At 45.3% G+C, this 19846-nt stretch overlaps 2 protein-coding genes and 1 long non-coding RNA gene across 5 annotated transcripts in view; 1 reads left to right on the top strand and 2 right to left on the bottom strand.

Annotated features, from left to right (window-relative positions):
• Positions 1–1830: 1830 nt before the first annotated feature.
• Positions 1831–2619, bottom strand: TIMM13 (translocase of inner mitochondrial membrane 13). The gene is made up of 3 exons (XM_087769192.1): positions 2405–2619; positions 2140–2208; positions 1831–2063 (listed from the first exon to the last, which is right to left on the bottom strand). Exons 1-3 carry the CDS (start codon positions 2540–2542, stop codon positions 1965–1967), a joined length of 306 nt encoding a protein of 101 aa, XP_087625318.1. The 5' UTR covers positions 2543–2619; the 3' UTR covers positions 1831–1964.
• Positions 2616–10453, top strand: LOC148054372 (uncharacterized). The gene is made up of 3 exons (XR_015707300.1): positions 2616–3214; positions 9497–9642; positions 10320–10453. It is a non-coding gene; the product is annotated as an uncharacterized LOC148054372 (long non-coding RNA).
• Positions 4079–19846, bottom strand: part of LMNB2 (lamin B2) — a 35789-nt gene continuing 20021 nt past the window's right edge. The window contains exons 4-12 of one of the 3 annotated variants that reach the window (XM_087769190.1): positions 19088–19213; positions 16986–17156; positions 14896–15021; positions 14477–14697; positions 13597–13888; positions 12972–13079; positions 12161–12280; positions 10625–10726; positions 4079–9390 (exon numbers count right to left, since the gene is read on the bottom strand). In XM_087769190.1, the coding sequence (XP_087625316.1) occupies positions 9349–9390; positions 10625–10726; positions 12161–12280; positions 12972–13079; positions 13597–13888; positions 14477–14697; positions 14896–15021; positions 16986–17156; positions 19088–19213 (1308 nt within the window). In that variant the 3' untranslated portion in view covers positions 4079–9348. The other 2 variants (XM_087769189.1, XM_087769191.1) reach the window with 2 other exon arrangements.

Here is a 19846-nt window from a genome sequence, read left to right as displayed (position 1 = left end):
GTTGTGCAATGGCTTTTGGAAAGGGTTCCCACTCAGTGCCTGGTACTAGTAAGCTCAGTGGTGATCCCCTGGGTCACCATTTGATCACAAGAGGAGGTAGGACTACAACACTTGGACTGAAGACTGCACAGGCCCTCACCTGTATTAGAGACTAAGGACAGGCTTCTCCCACCCGCCGTGCCCCCAGCTCCCTTTGCATAAGGGACCAGGCGATTAAACTGACAAAGATTAAGGCATAGCCACGCCGACCACTGTTCTGGTTAAGCTAGGTGGGAAAAATTCAAAGTGCTGAGATAGTGGCCCAAGGCTGCAGCTCCTTCAGCGGGAAGTCAGGGCCCGCTCGCCAGCATGAGGCACAGACACCTTTGTTCACAAGAAAAAACTGCTGCAGACCTTGCGTGTCAAGTCTTAGAGATGTCCCCATAGGTTCGACCACCAAAACTGAACAGCGGCTAGTACCCCAAACGCCCTCCTAGTCTTTGGCACTTAAGCTCTGCATTTGGGTATAGCAAGAGGTTTCTTCTTTCCCAGCCCAGCTGGCAGGGAGATCCACCGCATTCCCAGCTAGAGCGCTAGCAAGGTGGGAGACCTGGCTTCCAGGCATGGCTCAGCTAAAGAGGGGTTCAGATGCATGGCTGGAACACTTGTGGGATGCCCCCATCAATGAAACGGGACCGCTGCACAGCCAGCACCAAAAAATTCATACAGCCGTAAAGAAAAGTAAAAAGGCCCCTAAGCAAACATGGCTAGAAAGCACTTTATTTTCAAGTAGTCATTCTGCCCAGTCTGGATGGAGAACTCCAGTCCAGTTTCAATTAGTCCAAACATCCAGTTATCTCCTACTAGTTTACCTTGTGTAAGAACACTTTAGTCCCTTCACAGAAGCCAGGACCTTGGGAGATGAAGTGAAATCAGGTTCTCCCACATCCCTTTGAATGTCCTAGCAGCTAAGGAGACGTCAGCCTTCCAGCCTGCCTCCCTGCCCCAGCAAACAGTGAAATATTTTATAAAATACCGAAGAGCTTCAAAAGAAGGGACTTCAAAAATCTCACTACAGAGGCACGGGCACTTGTAATCTCCAACACTCTCCTCTTCCAGCTGCTGCGCACGCTGCTGGCTACACAGCATGAGCCCATCTTTCCAGGAGAGGTGTGTAAGCCAAGAGCACCACAGAGCTCAGCCCCAAAGCAGACCCCAGTCCTCTGCTGCAGAAGTGCTCCTCCCTCAAAAAAATGATGCCTAGAAGGTAGGCTCCAAGATGGAAGGTCTGTGCCAGAGCCAAACCAGCAGTTACAGAATACCACAGCCACACAACACATTTTATTATTATAAAGCAAGTACCCAAGTACTTCCCAACCCTTTTCATCCCCAGCTGTGCTTGTACAGCTATTTGCCAGGCTGTGCTGCAAACCGGGTAAGAGCACCCCTGCTCCCCGGCACGCTGCTGCAGCCGAGTCAAAGCCTGCGAGCCCAACAGGGAGCCCCACATTCAGCCGTACAAATACAAGGGAAGAAAGAGCCCAGTGTGGCCCATGCAGCATCTTATGGCAGCTTTCCCACTGATGAAAAGGGACTGGGTAACTACCTGATGGCTGGGTCCGTGCTTGCTTCCTGCGCAAGGGGACCGTGTTGCTGGCTTGGCCCCCCTTTTCCACCGAAGGCTCCTTGCCCCTCGCAGCCCTTCAGCAGGGGTTTATCAGCTGCTGTGTGCCTTGGCCAGGCTGGACCGGTGGGAAGGGCATGAGGCAAACCAAGCAGCGCACGGCGGCTCTCAAAGCTGGAAAATTCACTCGCTCCTGGGGCTGGTGCTAATAAAAGCCAATGGATACAAAAGGTTCAGCGAGGGTTTATTGCTCTGCCATGGCAGGGGCTGGAAAGGCAGCAGGATTTCGCCCGCAGCCACCTGGACTGGCCGCTCGTCCCTTCCCCCCACGGTCCCTCCCTGCTCCGGGAGCCGGGGCGCTTCACATGTTGGCTCTCTCCCGCTGCAGCCGAGAGTTGTAGGCTCGGGAAACCGTGTTCCAGGCGTCCATGTACCGGTCCATGCACATGGCGATGCACTTCTGCGGGACGGAGAGCCCTCAGCGGCCGCCCCGGGCGCCGGCCCGCGGCTCCCCGCCTCTCCGCGACCACGCTCACCTGCTCCGCGTTGTCCAGCGCCCCGCCGGGCTTCCCGATGCACTTCCGAAAGCACTTGTCCGTCATGCGCTGCGGAGAGAGGCCGTGAGAGGCGCCGCGGGCCCGGCCCGGCCCGCAGCCGCCGCCGCGTCCCGCCGCCCGCGCTGCGAGGGGCAGCGGCAGGGCCGGGCTCCCCCGGGCCGCAGGGCCGCCCCCGCTGCCGGGGCTGAGCGGGACCGAGCGGCCCCGGGGCAGCCCCCGCCCGCCCCCCGCGGCCCCTCCTGACCTGCAAGAGCTCCTGCGCGTTGGCCACGGCGATCTGCACCTTCACCTGCTCCATGATGAGCCCCGGGTCCAGCTTCCCCCCACCGCCACCCCCGGAGCCGAAGTCGGAGCCGAAGTCGGAGCCGAAGCCGCTCTCCATGCCGCACAGTCACCGCGGGCGGCGGCCCCCACGCTGCCGGCGAAATGGCGGCTCGCCGGGACTACGGCTCCCAGCGTGCTCCGGGGCGGCCGCCGGGCGGCACCGCCGCTCCCAGCGGCCTCGGGGGGCGGAGGGCGGCGGCGAGGGCGGGCAGGGGCCGCGAAGGCCCCGGGGGCGGCCGCGGGGGTGGTGTGTGTGTGCGTGTGTGTGACCGCTCCGCCTGAGGCGCCCGGGGCGCAGGGTGCGGGCAGGGGCCCGCGGCCCGGGTCGGGACGAGCTCGGTGTCACCAGCGACGGTGGCGGCGGCCCTGAGGCAGCTTCTGAGTCCCGGGGCGGGAAGCGCTCCTGCAGGGCGTCCCCGGGGGCCGGGTGTCCCCCCCGCTGCCTGAGCCCCGGCGGTGCGAGGGCGGGAGGCCGGGCCGCGCAGGGGGCTGCGGCAGGGTGAACGCAGCGCAGCGCTCGGGTGTCGGGTTTTAAGGGCAGCGCCGCACACTGAGGCAGCGGGAAGGGGCTTAGAACGGCTTTACCACAGGGAAAAGTGCTGCACGACTGCGTCCCGACATGAGACAGGAGCGTTGTGGTCCGGGCTCCCTACAGAGAGCAACCCCCCGGTGAATTTTCTCTGAAATTAATTCTTCTGTCCTTTGGTTCCCTCTGCCTTAGATGGCTCAGGTAAGAGGCTCGTACCCTTAAAGCCTGCATCGGTTGCACGATGGTATAACCTCCATTAAGTGAGAACGTACGAATGCTGTGGGAGTTGGTAGAAGCAAACGGGAGATGACAACGCGACGGAGCTTTTTCCAGCAGTAGATGCGATGGGCAGAAAGGAGATCGCTGCTTCCCTCTCTGTGAGCCAAGGAACCGAGCGTTGCAGCAGAGCTACAGCCAAAACTCCTCTTATCTTCGCTACCTGGAGCCCACGCTCTGAGAGGCCTGTAGACCGTATCACCCTGTCTGTGGGTCTGGCCCCTTGAAATCATTCCTACCCCTCACAGAACTATCGTCAGCTGGCATTAAAGATGGGGTAGTTGCCTATGGCACAATTTTATAACGAGTACAGAGTAGTAAAAAGAAACGGACTGGAAATGGAGCCAGGCTGGCGCTGGACAGGGCAGCTCAGCACCACCTCAGCCCCTGCCCTAGGGCCCAAGGACCGACCCCTGCCAGCATCTGCATCTGCTGTTGTTCTCCCAAGTCCGGATCCAGTGGGCGAAATAGAAAGGAGCCCTTCAGGGGCTGCAGAGGTCAGCAGGGCGGCGAGAGAGGGAGGGAAGTTTATCTGCTCCAGCTACTTGCGATCCTCCCTCTGCTTTTGTCAGGATCAGAGAGGACGGCGCTTTCCACAAGCACCGCGTCTGCGTACGGTTCAAAGGAAAGCGGTTGGTTGCTTCTGGAGCACACGCAAGGATTCAGCTGACCGCTTTTAGGGTGCGGCACTCATCGTCCCTGCTCTCTACACAGGGAGGGCCCCTGGGCTGGATCATCTCAAACAGCCCCCGTGGCCTCTGTGATGGTCAAATGAAAGAAGGAAACCAGTAAAATGCAAAACATTTATTCGAGTGTGTTGTACAAAAAGTTTCCAGTCATAAAATGTATATTACAAATCATTGAAAAAGACAAGACATTTGGCATGCATATTCTAAAAAGAAAAAAAAACCCACTTTGAAATGATAAAGTCTAGATCATTATGTAGTTTTCCTAAGTTCCATGTGAACATTTTCATCATTTTGTCTTCGTATTTCAATTTGCAATCTTTTACACAATTCTTTAAAAACTTGAACCTTCTACAAACTCGTCTGCAGCAGCTGACCGGAGGTGGTCAGTTAAACTGACCAGTGACCTATAGAACCAGACCCATCTACATACAGATCGGGTTAAGAGGAAAAAAAAAAATTAAAAAAAAAATCACAATTCAAGTCAGAAGGCATCACTGTTATGAAAATAGAGTTCAACTGAGAAGGTACTGTTGTGCCTAAGTGGAAAACGTTTTGGCTTAAACAAGTTTAAAACAGCTTATTGCTTGCAGTTTTAGTGTAACGACGATCTGGGCAGCTGGAATAGGCAGTAACATCTACCTTATCCACACGGAATCGTCACTTCATTAAAAGCTCACTAGCAGCTCAATGAAATGCGTTTTCTTTGCCTGAACTCCAAGTCAATTCACTGCTTGTGCTATTCTTTCAATATTAAGCATCCTGTTCACTCTCTAGACCTTAGCATTTCAAGAAAGGCATTATGTTTACAAATAATAATTGCATGTAAATATGGTCTTGTATAAAAAAAAACACTTTTAAATTATTTTAAACTGGTTTAAAGCTAAGCATATTGAAGGGCAAATAAAAATTCTGTTTCCCAGGCCATTTTAAGTGAGAAAAGAAACTCTCCAATATAATTTGTCGTGACATTCAGCTAAAACAACGCTTTGAACAATGCAATCGCTATCTCACCTTCCACTCACTGGGTTACAACAAGGCTTTGTTTCCTGCTCAGACAGGGTTTGGACCCAACAGTGGCAATAAAATCCAGCATCAAATACGGATAATGCCTTTGTTCAGAGATAAGACTTTCAAAAGAAGATACAGAAAGAAGAGAGAGAAGTGGCTAAAAGAGAGCTAAAACAGACAGCATGCGTGTTTTCACACAGCATCAAAATCTTTCTGATGCCCACAAAAGAAACAGATTCTCAAATGTTCTGGGCTGCGGACAGGATTTCTACAAGCCTCTTCTACCTAACGCCTGCTCAGGCGGCAGTTAAAGGGCCTTTATACAGGATGCGCATTAAAAAGAAGAAAACAAGGTGTATAAAAACCAGTAAGATCCCTGAACTGAACATGAGGTGTCCCGTTGCTCAAGGATAAACATGCACAGTAAGTGATCGCCGTTCACAGTATGGTCTGCTCCGCCCCGCAGTACAACTTTCACGATTAATGCAAGCTGCAGACAAGCTCGTCTGGCTTTTACATTGCAGGTCACGGGGAGCAGATCTTTATTTTCTTCCTGAGACTTTTGGTTCCTGCTACAAACGCAAACTGCGCCAGCCAACTCCTATCTAAGGGCAAAATGGTGCTGAAGACAAGAGCGCAATGCATCGGTGTAAACTATTGTTTTTGTCAGGGGAAATCTAGAGTCCGAACCCGCTTAACCAGACACACGGGGGAATAAAGCCTTCAGCAACCAGGGAACCACAGCCACTCTGTTACGTGGAATAAGTCGCCGCAACACAACAGCTAAAGTAACAAATACAGAGGCAAGGGAGAAAGATGTGGCGTGAAACGCCAGAGCTGTCTGTAGCCGTGTCCCGCTGCAGGGCGCCACGTCACCGTTGGGTCTGCAGGTGGATGGGCTTGCTCCGACACAAGCATTTTCACATGGTACAAACTTAGAAGTAGGTAGTATGCATTTATCCTATTTTATGTGATATCCTGCGATGATCTACACAATGAAAAGATTGGCTTAACGATTCTGCTGCAGGTACGCTGTTATTCCTTCCCCCTGTTAACCAGTGAGAATAATTTAGGAATCATTTTTGCTATTTCATCCAGAATAAAGGTGTTGGCTTATTTTTCTGGAATAAGAACATCCATATGGGTAGTTACACTCAAGTAACTACTGTGATAAGAGCTATACTGGTTAACTTCCCTAATCAGAGAAGCCTTAAAATCATTTTTGTCCTGACAAGTCAAATCTATTTCTCCTTCAAGCTCTACATCTGATACCAGACACTGGAGTAGAAGTGCTGACTGTCCTCCAGCTTCTTCAAGAGTGGTTCGCATACAGGATCAAATCGGGAAAGAGGGCAAGGGGACACTGGGTTTTATTGGAACAAAAAGCTTTAATTATCCTGAAAATGGAGAAAAAAAATCCTTGAAAGACAGAAAAAAAAGAAACAATGCTTTTCGGTTTGGTAAAGCCAAAAAACCTCCCAGTATGGAGCACCAGCCTCAGTGCTGTTATACTGGAGCTCAGCATCAAAAGCAAGAGGAAGGGATGGTGTCTAGAGAAGACACAGACACACAAAAGGACGTACGTGGAATACAGTAGTTTTTCTGTGTCTTGTAATTTACAGCTAGGAATTATTTCTCATTTTTAGTAGCTTTTTAGAAAGCACTGTGGTGACAGAATCGCCCGCATTTAGACTGCTGGCATTCAGCTTTTCCCACAGTGTCCATCGCTGTTTTATACGAACATCTGTACATACCTGAACACGGTACTGAAGAAAAAACCAAACTGTTTCCAACGTTAAAGGACACAGTTCCGAATCTAAGGACAAATTCTGCAGGCTGTTACCGAAGGGCACAGTGCTCATCACAAAAGATCTGCAAGCACCAGTCCTTAAGGCTACAAGAAGACACATTCCCCATACAGTAGCTGTTACGAAAACTATGGCTCAGGTAGCAAGAGGTTTTTCCTCATTCGAGCTGCCTTTCCTAGCCCATTCTTTACAGGAAAAAAAAAAAAAAAAAAATCACAGAAAAAATGCAAATTAACTACACACTCATTGCTTTAGCATTTAAGATCACAGAACAATCTTAAATTTACAGGACAATCTTGAAGAATAAGCAATCTGAAAACTGGCCAATGTAAAAAAAAAATACATACAGATCTTTAGAAAAAAGCAAAAAGCCCTCAAACATTCTGTAAGTCTGTTATAGAAGCCGTGGGTCAGAAAGGGAAATGATGTCCAGTGGTTGGAAGGTGCATTGCAAAAATACTTTTACATTGATTGCATTCATTTGCATAACAACCAATTTAGAAAAGGTAATTGATAACAGTATGTCTGAGAAACATAATTTCACTAGATACATTTTACAGAGAGATAGACATGATTTACTACATATTTAACCTTCTACTCAAGCAGAGTGGGAAAATTACATTAGAAAAATGGCCAAGTACCTCAATGAAGTTGTCCCATTAGCCCAAACAGCCAAATCTGCATACTGATTTTTGTAATGGATCTTCTGATAACGGATTAAACCATAATTCTAAATTTCTATTAGTTTAACTTCAGTAATTCAGTCATCCCACTCAAAAAGTTACATCTCTGATTTATTTTTAAATGGCAAAATAAATCCTTAAGCTTCAAAAAAGTCGTTTGTTCCCACCCTGCTTGCATTACAAAGCCATCAGTCAAAGCCACTAAACCGACCTGCTAGGTTATATCTGTCAGTCACAATACTGTTCAGAGAACACAATGTCCAAAAGCCACCGAAAACATCCAAACCTTGTAGCTTGTTTGCGGAGTCTAAACTATTTGAATGGCAAGATCAGAGCTCAAGAGTGCAGGTAAAAACAGGATTCTTTGCTGGCATCAAATGGTATCCAAATTTTGTATCCAAACTAACAACTAGTGGAAAAAACATTCGCTTGTACAGTAGCCAGTACATTCTTTGGAGCAGTCAAGTATTTTTCCTAGTGCTTAAAGATGTACTACTGTATATCCCTATAGTAACCTGACGGGACTAACCCTTACGGGAGCCGGTTATCGCCACAGAAATGCAGCAGAAGAAAACTTGAGCTAAAGGGGCACTGTCAGATACAAAATGCATCATACTGCAATAAAAATCCCCTGCTGCTCATACAAAGCATTTTTTATAAACCGAATTATTCTCCCTTCACTCACTGTTAGACTTTACTTCGAGCATTTGAACGTTGCAAAGCAACGCTTACGCCCTGAACATCAGCAGTTCCTTTTAACTTTTTAAAAAGTCATTAAACTATTTCTGTACTATTTTGCAAATGCGGCTCCTTAAGATATCCGACAATGCCCCTTTAAATACAACACAAGTATGAACAAGCTGCATCTAGCTCCAATTAAAAAAAGTCAACATTTACACAGGATAACCTTTAAAATCCCCAATAATTATCATCGCCAGAAGTAAAAATATTTTTAACAGCTAAAATCTTAATCATTCTGTTTAATGCTGAATATGTCAAAAGCATTAAATCATGATGCTTAACATCATAAACACTGTACATCACAACTTGCGCCCATGATTTAACAAGGTCTCCTTTGTGACAATGTCAAAGTCCCCTGAAAAAAAAAAACCAGTTAAAACTCAGGTTTTGACACTTCCACACTTTAAGATGGCGTATGTGTTCAGGAAGCAGAACCCACCACTCTCCATCTTCTGAATTAACGATCTGGAGCTCAGGTGTTGACCGGTTCGGATGGTTTTACACTAGGCTGTCAAATCCCGGAGCAGGACAAGACGCCACGGTCCTGAGAACGTCTCACGTGCAGCTTCCCTGTGGAACTTCCACTGGGGGAGCAGCACTTTTTAATGAACTTGGCGTCTAATTTCCCTAAGCTGGCCACTGCTGAGGACACCAGGCAAGATACTACCATTTCTTAAAGCAGGGAGGAAACACTGCTGTGGAGCTCTCCTGGGGCCCTGCAGATAAACGCACTGTCTTAAACTTTTTTTTTTTTAGTTATATCCTGGTTATATATGAAATTACAGATTTACCGTACACTCAAGGAGTCTCATCCCATTTTAGCTAAAAATTTCTTTTCTGCTGCAGTTTGTACATAGCACTTTAAACTCTGTGTGGGAAAATGTTGTATTCCAATATAGTGTTTCAACAAAGAGGGAAAAATAAAGAAATCTATTAAAAATTCTGGCAGTTTTGTTCAGTAAAGGGTTTTTTTTGATTTTTTTTATAAAAATGTACCAAGGAGTAAACTTCAAAGAAATCAGATGATGCATATAAAAATAGTTTTCAGTGGCTCTGGAGGGGAAAAAATAGCAAAAATAAAAGGAAATAAATGAAAAAAATTAGCAAATAATAGTTTCTTTTTTCTTTCTTCACATCACTGAGCATCCTCTAGAGGTTGTTCTGGGATCCCCCTAAAATAAGACAGACACAGTTGAACTCAAGTCTTGCTAGCTTTTCATATTGTAAGCCTAGACTCTGGTTATAATCTCAGTAGTTAAAGCATTTTTTTTTTTGTAGTTTAGTTACGTTCAAGGAACATCACAACTACAGGGAAAGCACAGCACGCGTCACGGTCTGCTGCAGGATTAAGACACCGCTACTCGGGCTGTGGTTTTCTACGACGGGTTGGTTGGTTACTCTCCATACTCTCAACACTGATACAGGTGAGAAATGAAAATGTCGCTAGCTTTAGAACAGGAGGTTCCTTCCTTTATTTCAAAGGATGTTGCCATTTGAGAGCGCTCTGTGCTGCATAGCTGCTGCTTTGGGTTAAAAAAAAAGTTTCAGTTGCTTTATACTACAAATACTCTGCTCAATCTCCTGGAGACCAAAAAAGCTTTCAGAACTCAACTTCAAACCTCAAAGAATGAGTTGTGAAAAGAGCTACTAATGGCCACTGATCAGGAGAACAAATCGCTTGAGTTTGAAATAAAATATTTTCTGGTGTCACCTGCATGAAGTATCTTTTTCCTTTTCACTCTGCCAGCTGCTGGTCAGTTATTTCATAGTACTTGACTAAGGGTTATGACAACATACAGGTGGTATTATTAAGAAAAAAACAAGTGTATTTCAAATGTAGCAGGTGTATACTATCAGAAAATAAACCAGTAAGCTGAAGCTTGCAGCAACAGAAGCGCTCCCCCTTTCCTGGTTTGTAGTGGTTGTATTTCCCAATGGTGATAATATTCTGTGTACAGCAGGAATGCCACAGACACTTTTGTAGAGACACAAATACCGGAATGGGAGGGACAGTGACCGCTAATACTAATCTTACGAACCTTAAAAATAGTCTATATCATCGCAATGCTGTAAACCTGTGATTTGTTGCATACTTCCATAGATACCCTGGCATCCGGACCTGCCATTAGCCACCGCTTGAGCCGCACCGCTATGGGTTCAAGCAGCAGTTCCTGGAGGAAGCGCTCCTGTTCCTGGAGGAAGCGCTCCTGTTCCTGGAGGAAGCGCACTGTAGCGATGCTGCAGGGTTGCGAGCATTCCGAGATCATCCTCTGCAAGCACCCATTGGAAAAATGGGTCTGGAAGCTCAGAGCTGGCAAAAGTTGAAGGGACCCCCCCCCCCAATCTTATGTCTGATTAATCCAACCACCGAGGCGCAAGTTAAACATCTGGTCTGCATCTTATTACCTGTTGGTTGAAAAGGTCTTCCTCTCCAAACTCCGCTTCATCCTCTTCCTCCTCGTTCTCTCGCACGACTACTGATTTAGTAACACTTCTCACTGCAACTTCCTACATAAAATGACAGATAAGGAGACGGCCAGTAGTCTACGTCTATCTCAAGTGTTTGCTATATCGTCAATATCATACCCCTATTAAATTTTGGAGGGTTAAAAGCAGCTCGCCCTAGCTTTAATGTCAGCTATGCAAGCAAATACTTGTAATATCCTGCAAACCACAACAACGTTCCTATTTCTATCCACTAAAAGGCATGGTAATGTAATTGAGCTTCAGGAATTTTCTTTCATTGCCTAGGGATCTGAGAGGAAGCAGCCGTGTTTCAGGTGATCGTTACTCAATTTTATAGAAGCTCATAGCTGACGCAGCTAGGAGCTGTCTGAGACATCGTAATGTGAGAAACTCAAGTTTCTCAGTATGATTACACAGCATTAAGAATATTCCTAATTTCTCCTCAATAGTCTATATCAATTGCATATATCAATTATCAGCACAGTCTTCCAAACCAGGCACTCAAAAGACTTCTCAAGCCCCAGGAAGCTTCCTTTATTACTAAATTATTTTTAACCCTTCTTAGTAGTAAGAAATTCTTCTGTACCCTTGCACCCTTCAAATCACAGGTGCAAATTTCTACTTGTGGCAAAAGTCGCCCTACACATACACATCTAAGCAGGGATACTAAAGGCAACCGCAGTGGGAACGGACATGGGTTTGAAATGTTTTCCGATACTAATTTAACCACTTCTATTTGAATACTAAGGCAGTTAGCTTTCTATTTGTACAAACGACCCTCCCTCCTACCTTGTCCTGTGCTGCTGTTCCTGCACAAAGCGCTTCCACAGAACTGCCAGCAAGAAAGGCAGCATGAAAACTGATACAACTGTGGTCTGTGTCACCTTCCTATTTCTATCAGATCGCTGGGATAATGGCACATTTATGAATAACAGCCAAAGCACGATCCTCCCTTGCAGGAGTCTTCTGCAGGGATGGTTTTAAAAAATCAGTTGTGGGCAGATGGAGGACAATGCAGAATACACAGGAACCTGTGCCAAATGAAAACTTCTGATATATTTCCAACATTGAAAGGACTCTATTGTCCTACATTAATATTTACATTGCACCCCAGAATATTGTAGGTACTGTATACTGTAACTTGGAATTGCCAGCAATACTTATTTTCTTTGTCTCTTCTGAAAATACATACTCAAATTCCAAACAAATTCTCCACTAGCAGGGTGTTTTTTTCTAAAACAGGGAAAAAAGTCTACAGATGTAATCAGGATGATGATCACAGTTTTCCAAAATTTCCCCAAAATCTCAGAGATACGTACAGATATTTAATTATTTCAGCCTTATAAACGGTCTTACTTTAGAAGACAATAGGGGAGATCTTAAAATCAGGGGTTTGTTGTCGTCACCCCCGCCCCCCAGATTAAAGAGTTTGGGAGCTAACCCAGCCCACAGCTTTTTTCTGCAGCCACCGCCTACCTCCCCTTCGGAGTTCACGAGGTACGTGCGGATATTTGCTCCGGTGCCCCAGCTGCCTTGATTCTTCCACACGAGAACAGAAGGGGGGCTATGAGATACGCCTGCATCTGCACCCCAAATCTAGAGAGAAAGACATTCTGTAATTAGCCGTTTATGCACTTTTTGTTTTTAAATATACAGAACCCCCTATTCTCCCACATCTCTCTACATACCAGTTTTGTTTCTGAATTCCCATGGCAGTTTTATCCTTTTACCTGCACCATGACTTGTATCAATTTAATCTTTTATATCTATCTGAGCAATTGATACTGAAGTAGAAATAGCTGGAACTGATTAAAAGGAAGCCATTTCTTCTTCTGAAAGAACATTGTTGCAGATTGAAAATAAAATACAAAATTACAGAAAAGCAGCTGTTCTACTACAGTTCAGGCTGAGAACATCTAGTCTTAAACTTAACTGAAGTCTACTAGACTGAATGAATGCTCTGAAATGTTCCTGTCTCATTAAGAGGCTGGGCAGGGTTAGTGCTCCAAACCTGGGCAAAAGTGTTTGAAAACAAACAGCCCTTGACCTGCTCCCCAAAATCCCTTTTTCTTCAACTTTCTCTGTGCCCGAAATGGTCTTAAATACTGACGTGCTGCTATAGAAATTCAATTTTTGTTCTGCGTTTTTATAACTGAAATCCTGCTCCTCCAAAGCGAGATCCATGAAACCAGAAGTTATACACCAAATCAGTACCAAATGTCAGATTTACAACTGCCACAGCATCAACTAAGGAACACGCTCTTGACAGGCTGCAAGTATAACTTACTGTAACAGTCTGGCCAGCTCTGAGGACATACTTAGGAGTAAATTTGTAAGCAATTTCTTCTCCATCTCCAATTTGTCTTTTCAGTCTCCAGTTACCCAAAGACTGATCCTAATGGAGAGAGTCATATGGTTATTTACTGTGAGCAAAACAGAGCAAACAGGCATCAGAGCTTTCTCTAGGTCTCTGTTACTAAAATAATGTGAATATAAATTTATTTACATGGTTGGTAGACATCTGCATTCTAACTTCAAAGTATTTTTCTATACCCACTAATAGTCTAAAGTGTAAATCCCATAAGGTCATTCACCAAAATTTTAAAAGTTACATATTTCACACAAAGCAGTTCTGCTCGAGCCAGCAAGGCTATTCACATGAGCAAGGTACCAGCACGCATGTTTAGACCTTTGGGACACAAACCGTTCTCTTCCTGCAGCAAACATTACACTTGTGCTAGCACACTGTAACGTTCAGCTTTCAAACGCCCCTGTTAATCATTGCAGGATGCTGCACCTTGAGCTGTGGCTCCTGCTCTCCACGTGCCTCCACCTGCTTGTGCTACAAAGGCTGTGTAACATTTCACTTCAGCTCCTCCTCCTGGTTTCCTAGGAGTTCTGCTGACACTCACCTTCTCCGAGTTGTTCTTCAGTTGAACGTATTTGCCCTCCAGGTCTATCTCTTCTATGCTGATACTTCCCGTAGCTGAAGCTTGCTGGGACATTTGGAAGCTACTGCTACTACTGCTGCCGCTGATACTTCCAGTGCCAATTCCACTTGTTCCGCTGCCTGAAAGCTCCTCTGCTTCAATACGTTTTCGCTTGCCTCGGGAAGAGCGAACAAGTGAAGTACTGCTACTGCTGCTGCTGGAGGTAGCCCGAGAGACTGTAACACGGGAGGAGGGACTTGGAGAGAGCTTCAACCTTAACACAACGAAGCAAGCATTTTAATTAACTCATCCAGGGAACTACACACAAAGCAATAATGCTACAATATACTCAGTAACCAGACTGTAATATGACCCGAGGCTGAAAGCAGCCTCACTCTGTGTCAGGAGGACTGCATGTAAGAGAAGGGGGGGCTAACCATCCCTGAGAAATTTTCTGGTAGCATGATTCTGTGACACAGAAAGCAGTGCTAATGAGAGCAACGCAGGTCACTTAGCCCTCCCCTCCAGTATATCTGCTCCTTAACACACTATTCTTGGGCCACATCCTTTAAAAACAGGAAAATACAGAAGTATAACCACTTAAATAAAAAGAGGAGGTGCATGTCAAGCACAGAATGATATATTCCACTGTACCCTGAGACCATTATAAAAAACAAAATAAAATAAAGACGGTGTTTGGATGAAAACGCTTGCAAGTATTCCATGTGAGTGTTCGTGTGAAGCCAGTATGACTTCAGTGAAACAAAATCTGGGCATTCCTGCTCAAATGGTAAAAAATAAGCATTAGAAATGAAAGTAACACCTGCTAGTCCTAAGGAAAGAACGTGGAATCTGTACGTACCTTTCCTCTTCTCCTTCCAGGAGTTTTCGGTAGGCACTGATCTCCATGTCCAGCGCTAGTTTAACATCAAGCAGCTCCTGGTACTCTGTAAGCTGCTGCTGCATCTGGTCCCTCATTTCTGTCATTTCCCTCTCCTTTGCATCTAGCATCTTCCTAAACTTTTCCCGCTCACCAGCCATCATTTCCTCCAATTCCCGAATGCGATCTTCTGCTGCACTAGCCTAGGTAGACAGCACAACGGAAAACGCAGTTGGCATCTATGTGGGTACAGTAAAAAAGTTAAAGATTCATCTCCCTCCCAAATGAACATAAAGATTTCTCTCTGTAAAATTCAGAAAATATGAAGGGACAGAAATGCTATATATCCAGAGAATACAGTGCTCTGTCTTAAGAGATGAAAGCAAATATAGTGCCTTTACCTGTTTCTGAAGGCCAGAAAGCTGGTAGCTGAGAGCTTCTATTCTCATGCGAGCCTCCTTCAACTCCTCTCGAGCTGCCCCGGCAGCTTTGTCATTTTGGTCAGAGGACAGTTTGGCATTCTCCAGCTGGAAGGCAAGTTTTATACAAGTCACTTGCAGTGAGTTAGATATCCCATAAATATTATTTTGGTAAACAATAGAAGCTATATAATGTTAAATAATTTTAAATGGAAATCTGGTAAGTTAATGAGCAGAATCGCATAAGATTAAGGAAATGCCCTAAGGACCAGGAAAATCTATTTCAGTCCTATTCCTATAGGATTTGCTTATGCTATTAAAAAAATAGTCTATTAGCCCTTCCGTTACGCAAGCAGCCTTACGTTTCCAAAAGCTGAGGCTCACGTGATCACGCTATCTGCCTGTTTGTCATAAGAGCAATCACCGTGGGTCAGAGGGAAGGCTGCCTAGTTCATGGCCTGGACTAACAGTTCCCTGGATGCCAGGGACTATGGCAATAAAATATTCCACGGGTACTGTGATTCAGGTGGCCATTTCCAGCTCAGGGACTTCCTAAGCCTCAAAATACTGTTTCTGGCGTACTATCTCAGCGGATTTTTCAGGCAGGAATTTGTCTCTGCTTTCTAAATTTATGGGGCGAGGAGTTTAGCTTTATATTAACGAACATCAACCTTCTTTTGTTTCTTCCGAATCTGCCACTGGACATTCACTGTCCCTACTTCTACTGAAAAATAATAAACAATTACTTCTCATTGTCTGTGCTATTTATCCTTTTACAGGCATCCACTGTACCTTCCCCTTCTCTCGACCCATCTCTTTTCCCAGGTGAAGTTTTATTTTAAAAACTTTCCTCTACAGGACCTGTTTCATACTCTTAATTGTCTTTGTTAGTCTTCTCTGCCTTACTCGGTACTACCTTTTCAAGAAGGACTGAAACGACCCACAGCACTCCGGATGACATCCTGCCCCAGGGGCAAAGCAATGCTTTGGCTTGTGTTCTCTTTCCCTAATAGTTGCCAACATTCAATTTGTTTGCAGTTTTTGTTAACTTCACCTAGTGAACAAGCTTCATTTCTAGTGGCTGATTTTAACCAAATCTGACAGAGCAACAACAGAGCTCAAACCGCCATCCCGTGATAAGTTATCCTCATCCCATGATAAGTTTCATCAAAGTAGAGGGCTAGAAAAAGCACTCTTTCCATGCCTTGCAGCTGGAGTTCAACAATTCTGCTACACACCATGGAATCCGCCCAGGAACTAAACTGCCCCAATTCTAAGCACAGTTACAGGCAGAACGTGGTCCCATTCTATGATTCCATGATTTCCAATTTACATACCATGGCTTTCATCACCACGGTTGGTCAAAAAAGGTCCAATACCTTGCCTGAAGTTGAAACCACAACTGCATCTAGTAATTTTCTAATCCAAAACTTAGATCATCGAAATGTGATAAGGCTTACGCACATTTAAGAGAATATTGGGGCTAGTAAGAACATTGCCAAGGCCACAGTAAGAGTAAAGTGACAATGCAACCTTAGACAGAGAGCCCCTCTCAGCATGTCCATGTTATTTTGCAAGCTCACTGCACCCAAACAAAAGCCCGTATTGAAATGCAGCCCTTCCCCAAGCTCTCCAACCCATCCCTCCAGGTAGTCAGCTTCTTAGAGCCAACGTATTGCACCTATTGCAAGTCTCCTCCACCACTTCCATTTTGGAGGAAGAACTGGATCTACTGACACCAAGGAAAAAGCCCTTCTAGCAGAAGACATTGTCTAATCAGTATTGTGTGACATCCACTATTCCCACTGCGTCCTCCACAGTGACCAAGAGTTCCACGTGTTTTCTCACAAACTGGCCTTTCTTGGCTAAAGCTATTTAGCTATTACATCTGGCTATAACCTCCCTGGAAACGCATTTGTGCACAAGCACCAGAGGAGGCATTTGAACACTGGGACAAAGCTTCTTCAAATTACAATTACTTGTCTCTTTAAAGACCAGTCGGGCTGGTGGAAGTGGTTTTATCTCACCAACCGGACCTCCTGTCAGACAGTGCCGTGGATAGCAGCAGTTACCTTAGCCTGATAGGTCTGCTCCAGCTCCATTTTGTACAGTCTAACTTGTTCATCATGTTGATTTCGCAGATCCTCCAGGGCCTGAGTCATTTTGGATTCATACTCCTGTTGGCGACTAGTGTCCACCTCAACCAAACGATGTTCATGTCGTTTTCTTGTTTCCCTTATTTCCTACACACACACACAAAAAAAAAAGGAGGGACAAATTTCCACATTAGGGTAAGCAGTACAGCAATTACATTCAGACAACAATTAACTATTTCAGTACTAATTATTTAGTATATAGGAGCTACAGTACTAAAGGCATTTAAGCCTAAGAATTGCTGTGTGTACTAACAGATGCAAGTTACCATTCTCATTTGGCAGGGCAGGACAAACAAGAAGGGAGCGGTTCTGAGTACCGGGAGGAGGCCCGAAGGTAGCAGCAGGGCCTGAGGAGGAACAGCAGGCAAGTGAAGCAAGGTTCACTTTGCATGCCTGAACTGGAGTCATAGCAGGCTAACACAAATTCAGGGTGACTTTACAAGTTCTTTTGCAGAAACGCTCTACATCTAAAAAATAGACTCTTGGAAACATGCCCTTCTACTCGCAGAAATGTGCCCTGATGTGATCTGGAAGAAGCTTTCCCTGCTATGGTGAATTTTTATACCAAGAAAACTAACAAGCAGCAGTCTTTCAGTATCTGTAGGCAATGAGCCCTTGGAAGGCCACAAAAACGTCACGGAGGACTACAAAGCATCAGGTGAAGGGCTGAGCTGATCTAGGAGTTCAACACCACTAGAATAAGCAGGCTTCACTTGCCACGCTTCCCATCATGATGTTCTAACTCTTAACGGAGCTTTGGACCCTTCACTGAACCAAATGAATTCACTAACCTAAAGGAAACCAATTCCTTTTTTTCCTTTGTGTGTTGAATTGGTCCATACAAGGATCAAAGAGCTCCAGCAACGGCTAAAGGAACACCCACACTTCAGCATGGCAAGCTTTAAGATTAGCTTCTGCTGTCTAATGCGACAGCTTTAGAAGCTTTAGACTAGCTTCACCTTTAGACTAGCTTCACCTTTAGTCAGTAGCAAGACAGTTCTCCTCAGGAAGCCAAGTTGTTTTAAGGCCCTACAAAACCAAGTAAGGGTCTGTCATTGCAGTCACGTGCAGCAATCCAGCTGCTCCAGGGCATGGCTGTGAGACAGTGGTCAGTACAACTCGGGGGGGATCTACCTGGCTGGTGCCTTTGCCCTGCTCCAGCCCCTGTCCTTAGCCACACAGCCCTGCCCCATCCCTTAATCCAGTCTGGGCACTCATTTGATTCCGTGGTAAGACATAACTCAGCCACTAAGCTGGCAAAAACCAAACTCAATCATAAAACCCTAAGTATCTTACTAGTTAATCAGGCTGAAATGGTTTGGTGCATGGTGAGCCAAACATCACAACTAGCATGGGTGAGATGAAGGGCAGAAGCATGTGGCAATTGCTCAGCAGCCACTAATTGAATAAGCTTACAGAAGAACCAAAGGTCAGAGTTGGTGTTCACCGGGTGGAATAAACTCATGTAACACTTTGCATCTGGTACAGAAAGACGGTCACGCTTCCCTTTCCCGATCCCCCATCCCCACCCGTGCATTCCTGCTATTCACTTTATAAAAACTCTGGTCCTCACTAGAACCACTATGAACCAACTCAACTCACTAAACAGGCAGAAAAGTACCCCTGCAAAAAGCAGGGTAGTTGCATGCTGTTCTTGTCAATGAAAACAGGTTACAGTCAGGTCCAACAGCCACCCAAGTCGGTGCGAGTAAGGAGCAGGGCCATGCAACCAGGTCCAGAGAGAGGGAACAAGACTCTCCCCTCCCCACAGCAGTCAGCTCCTACATTAGCTCACCTGCCACGGAACAATACCCTTGTCACTCGGCTCTCATGCCAGCTCCGCCACTGATTTACCATGCAACTCTTGCAAAACTTTTAACTATTTTATTACTCAACCTATTTATAGCAAGGATAATACTGATTTTCCCTACCTGGACCAGTTAGTAATTGCTTATAGTCAGTTTAAATAAAAGCTACACAAACTTCAGACTATGATGAGATTACTAGGTTGGTAATACCTCCTCAAACACATTCTTCCTGAAATCCAGATCCTCTTGCAAGCTCTGGCATCGGTTCTCCAGGTCCACACGCATGAGTGTCTCCTTCTCCAACTGCTTCTTAGCCACAGCATGACTATCTTCAGCCTAGTAACGAATTTTAAAGATAAAGATTTAATTTTGTCTGGATCCCTAATTTCCATCCCCATAATCTCTTTATGGTCTTCATTTGACATCTTTGGACATGTTATTCAGAACAACAAATCTAACGTCAAACCACTGATTTTCAAAAAAAAACCAACAAAAAAGAAAAAGAGTGGGCATGTGGGCATGCTTATGAATATTTCAAACAAGCTTTCACGTTTGTATACCAAATGTAGGATTTAAAACCTAGGATTATTTCAATACAGTATGATAACGGAGCTGAGGATTATTAATTCCTCAAGCACAATACGTTGCATGTTCTTTTTCTTGCTAGCATAGTCCCACTGAGTACTCCAGCATAAGTTTAGAATTATGCAGGACCTTACAAAGGACAACATTTAGTAACCTGATATCTCATGAATATAGGAACACTTACCAGAAATTTTTAAATAAAAGCTTTTGACTAACAAAATTTCTAAACCACTTTGCTTTGGTTGCTTTACAGAAATTTCTTACAATTTAGTGTTATATCCAAGAGGGGCAGGCAAAGGCTCAGCAGTAAGCGAGCTGGATCAATGATGTTCAGACTATAAACTAACTGCAAAGAACAAGAACAAATTTCACAATACACAGCCT

The sequence above is a fragment of the Nipponia nippon genome, unplaced genomic scaffold (genome assembly GCF_047370975.1).
Source record: "Nipponia nippon isolate SJK-2023a ecotype South Korea unplaced genomic scaffold, ASM4737097v1 scaffold_31, whole genome shotgun sequence".
Lineage (NCBI taxonomy): Eukaryota > Metazoa > Chordata > Aves > Pelecaniformes > Threskiornithidae > Nipponia > Nipponia nippon.
The sequence above is the reverse complement of the archived record's forward strand: the minus strand, read 5'-3'. Positions and strand labels throughout refer to the sequence as shown.

Excerpts from the sequence above, each read along its gene's own strand:
- TIMM13 (XM_087769192.1), bottom strand. The coding sequence starts at position 2,542 with ATGGAGAGCGGCTTCGGCTCCGACTTCGGCTCCGACTTCGGCTCCGGG. Across the intron at positions 2,209-2,404 it reads ACGCGCAGGAGCTCTTGCAG|CGCATGACGGACAAGTGCTT; the intron begins GTCAGGAGGGGC and ends CTCTCTCCGCAG. Across the intron at positions 2,064-2,139 it reads CGCTGGACAACGCGGAGCAG|AAGTGCATCGCCATGTGCAT; the intron begins GTGAGCGTGGTC and ends TCCGTCCCGCAG.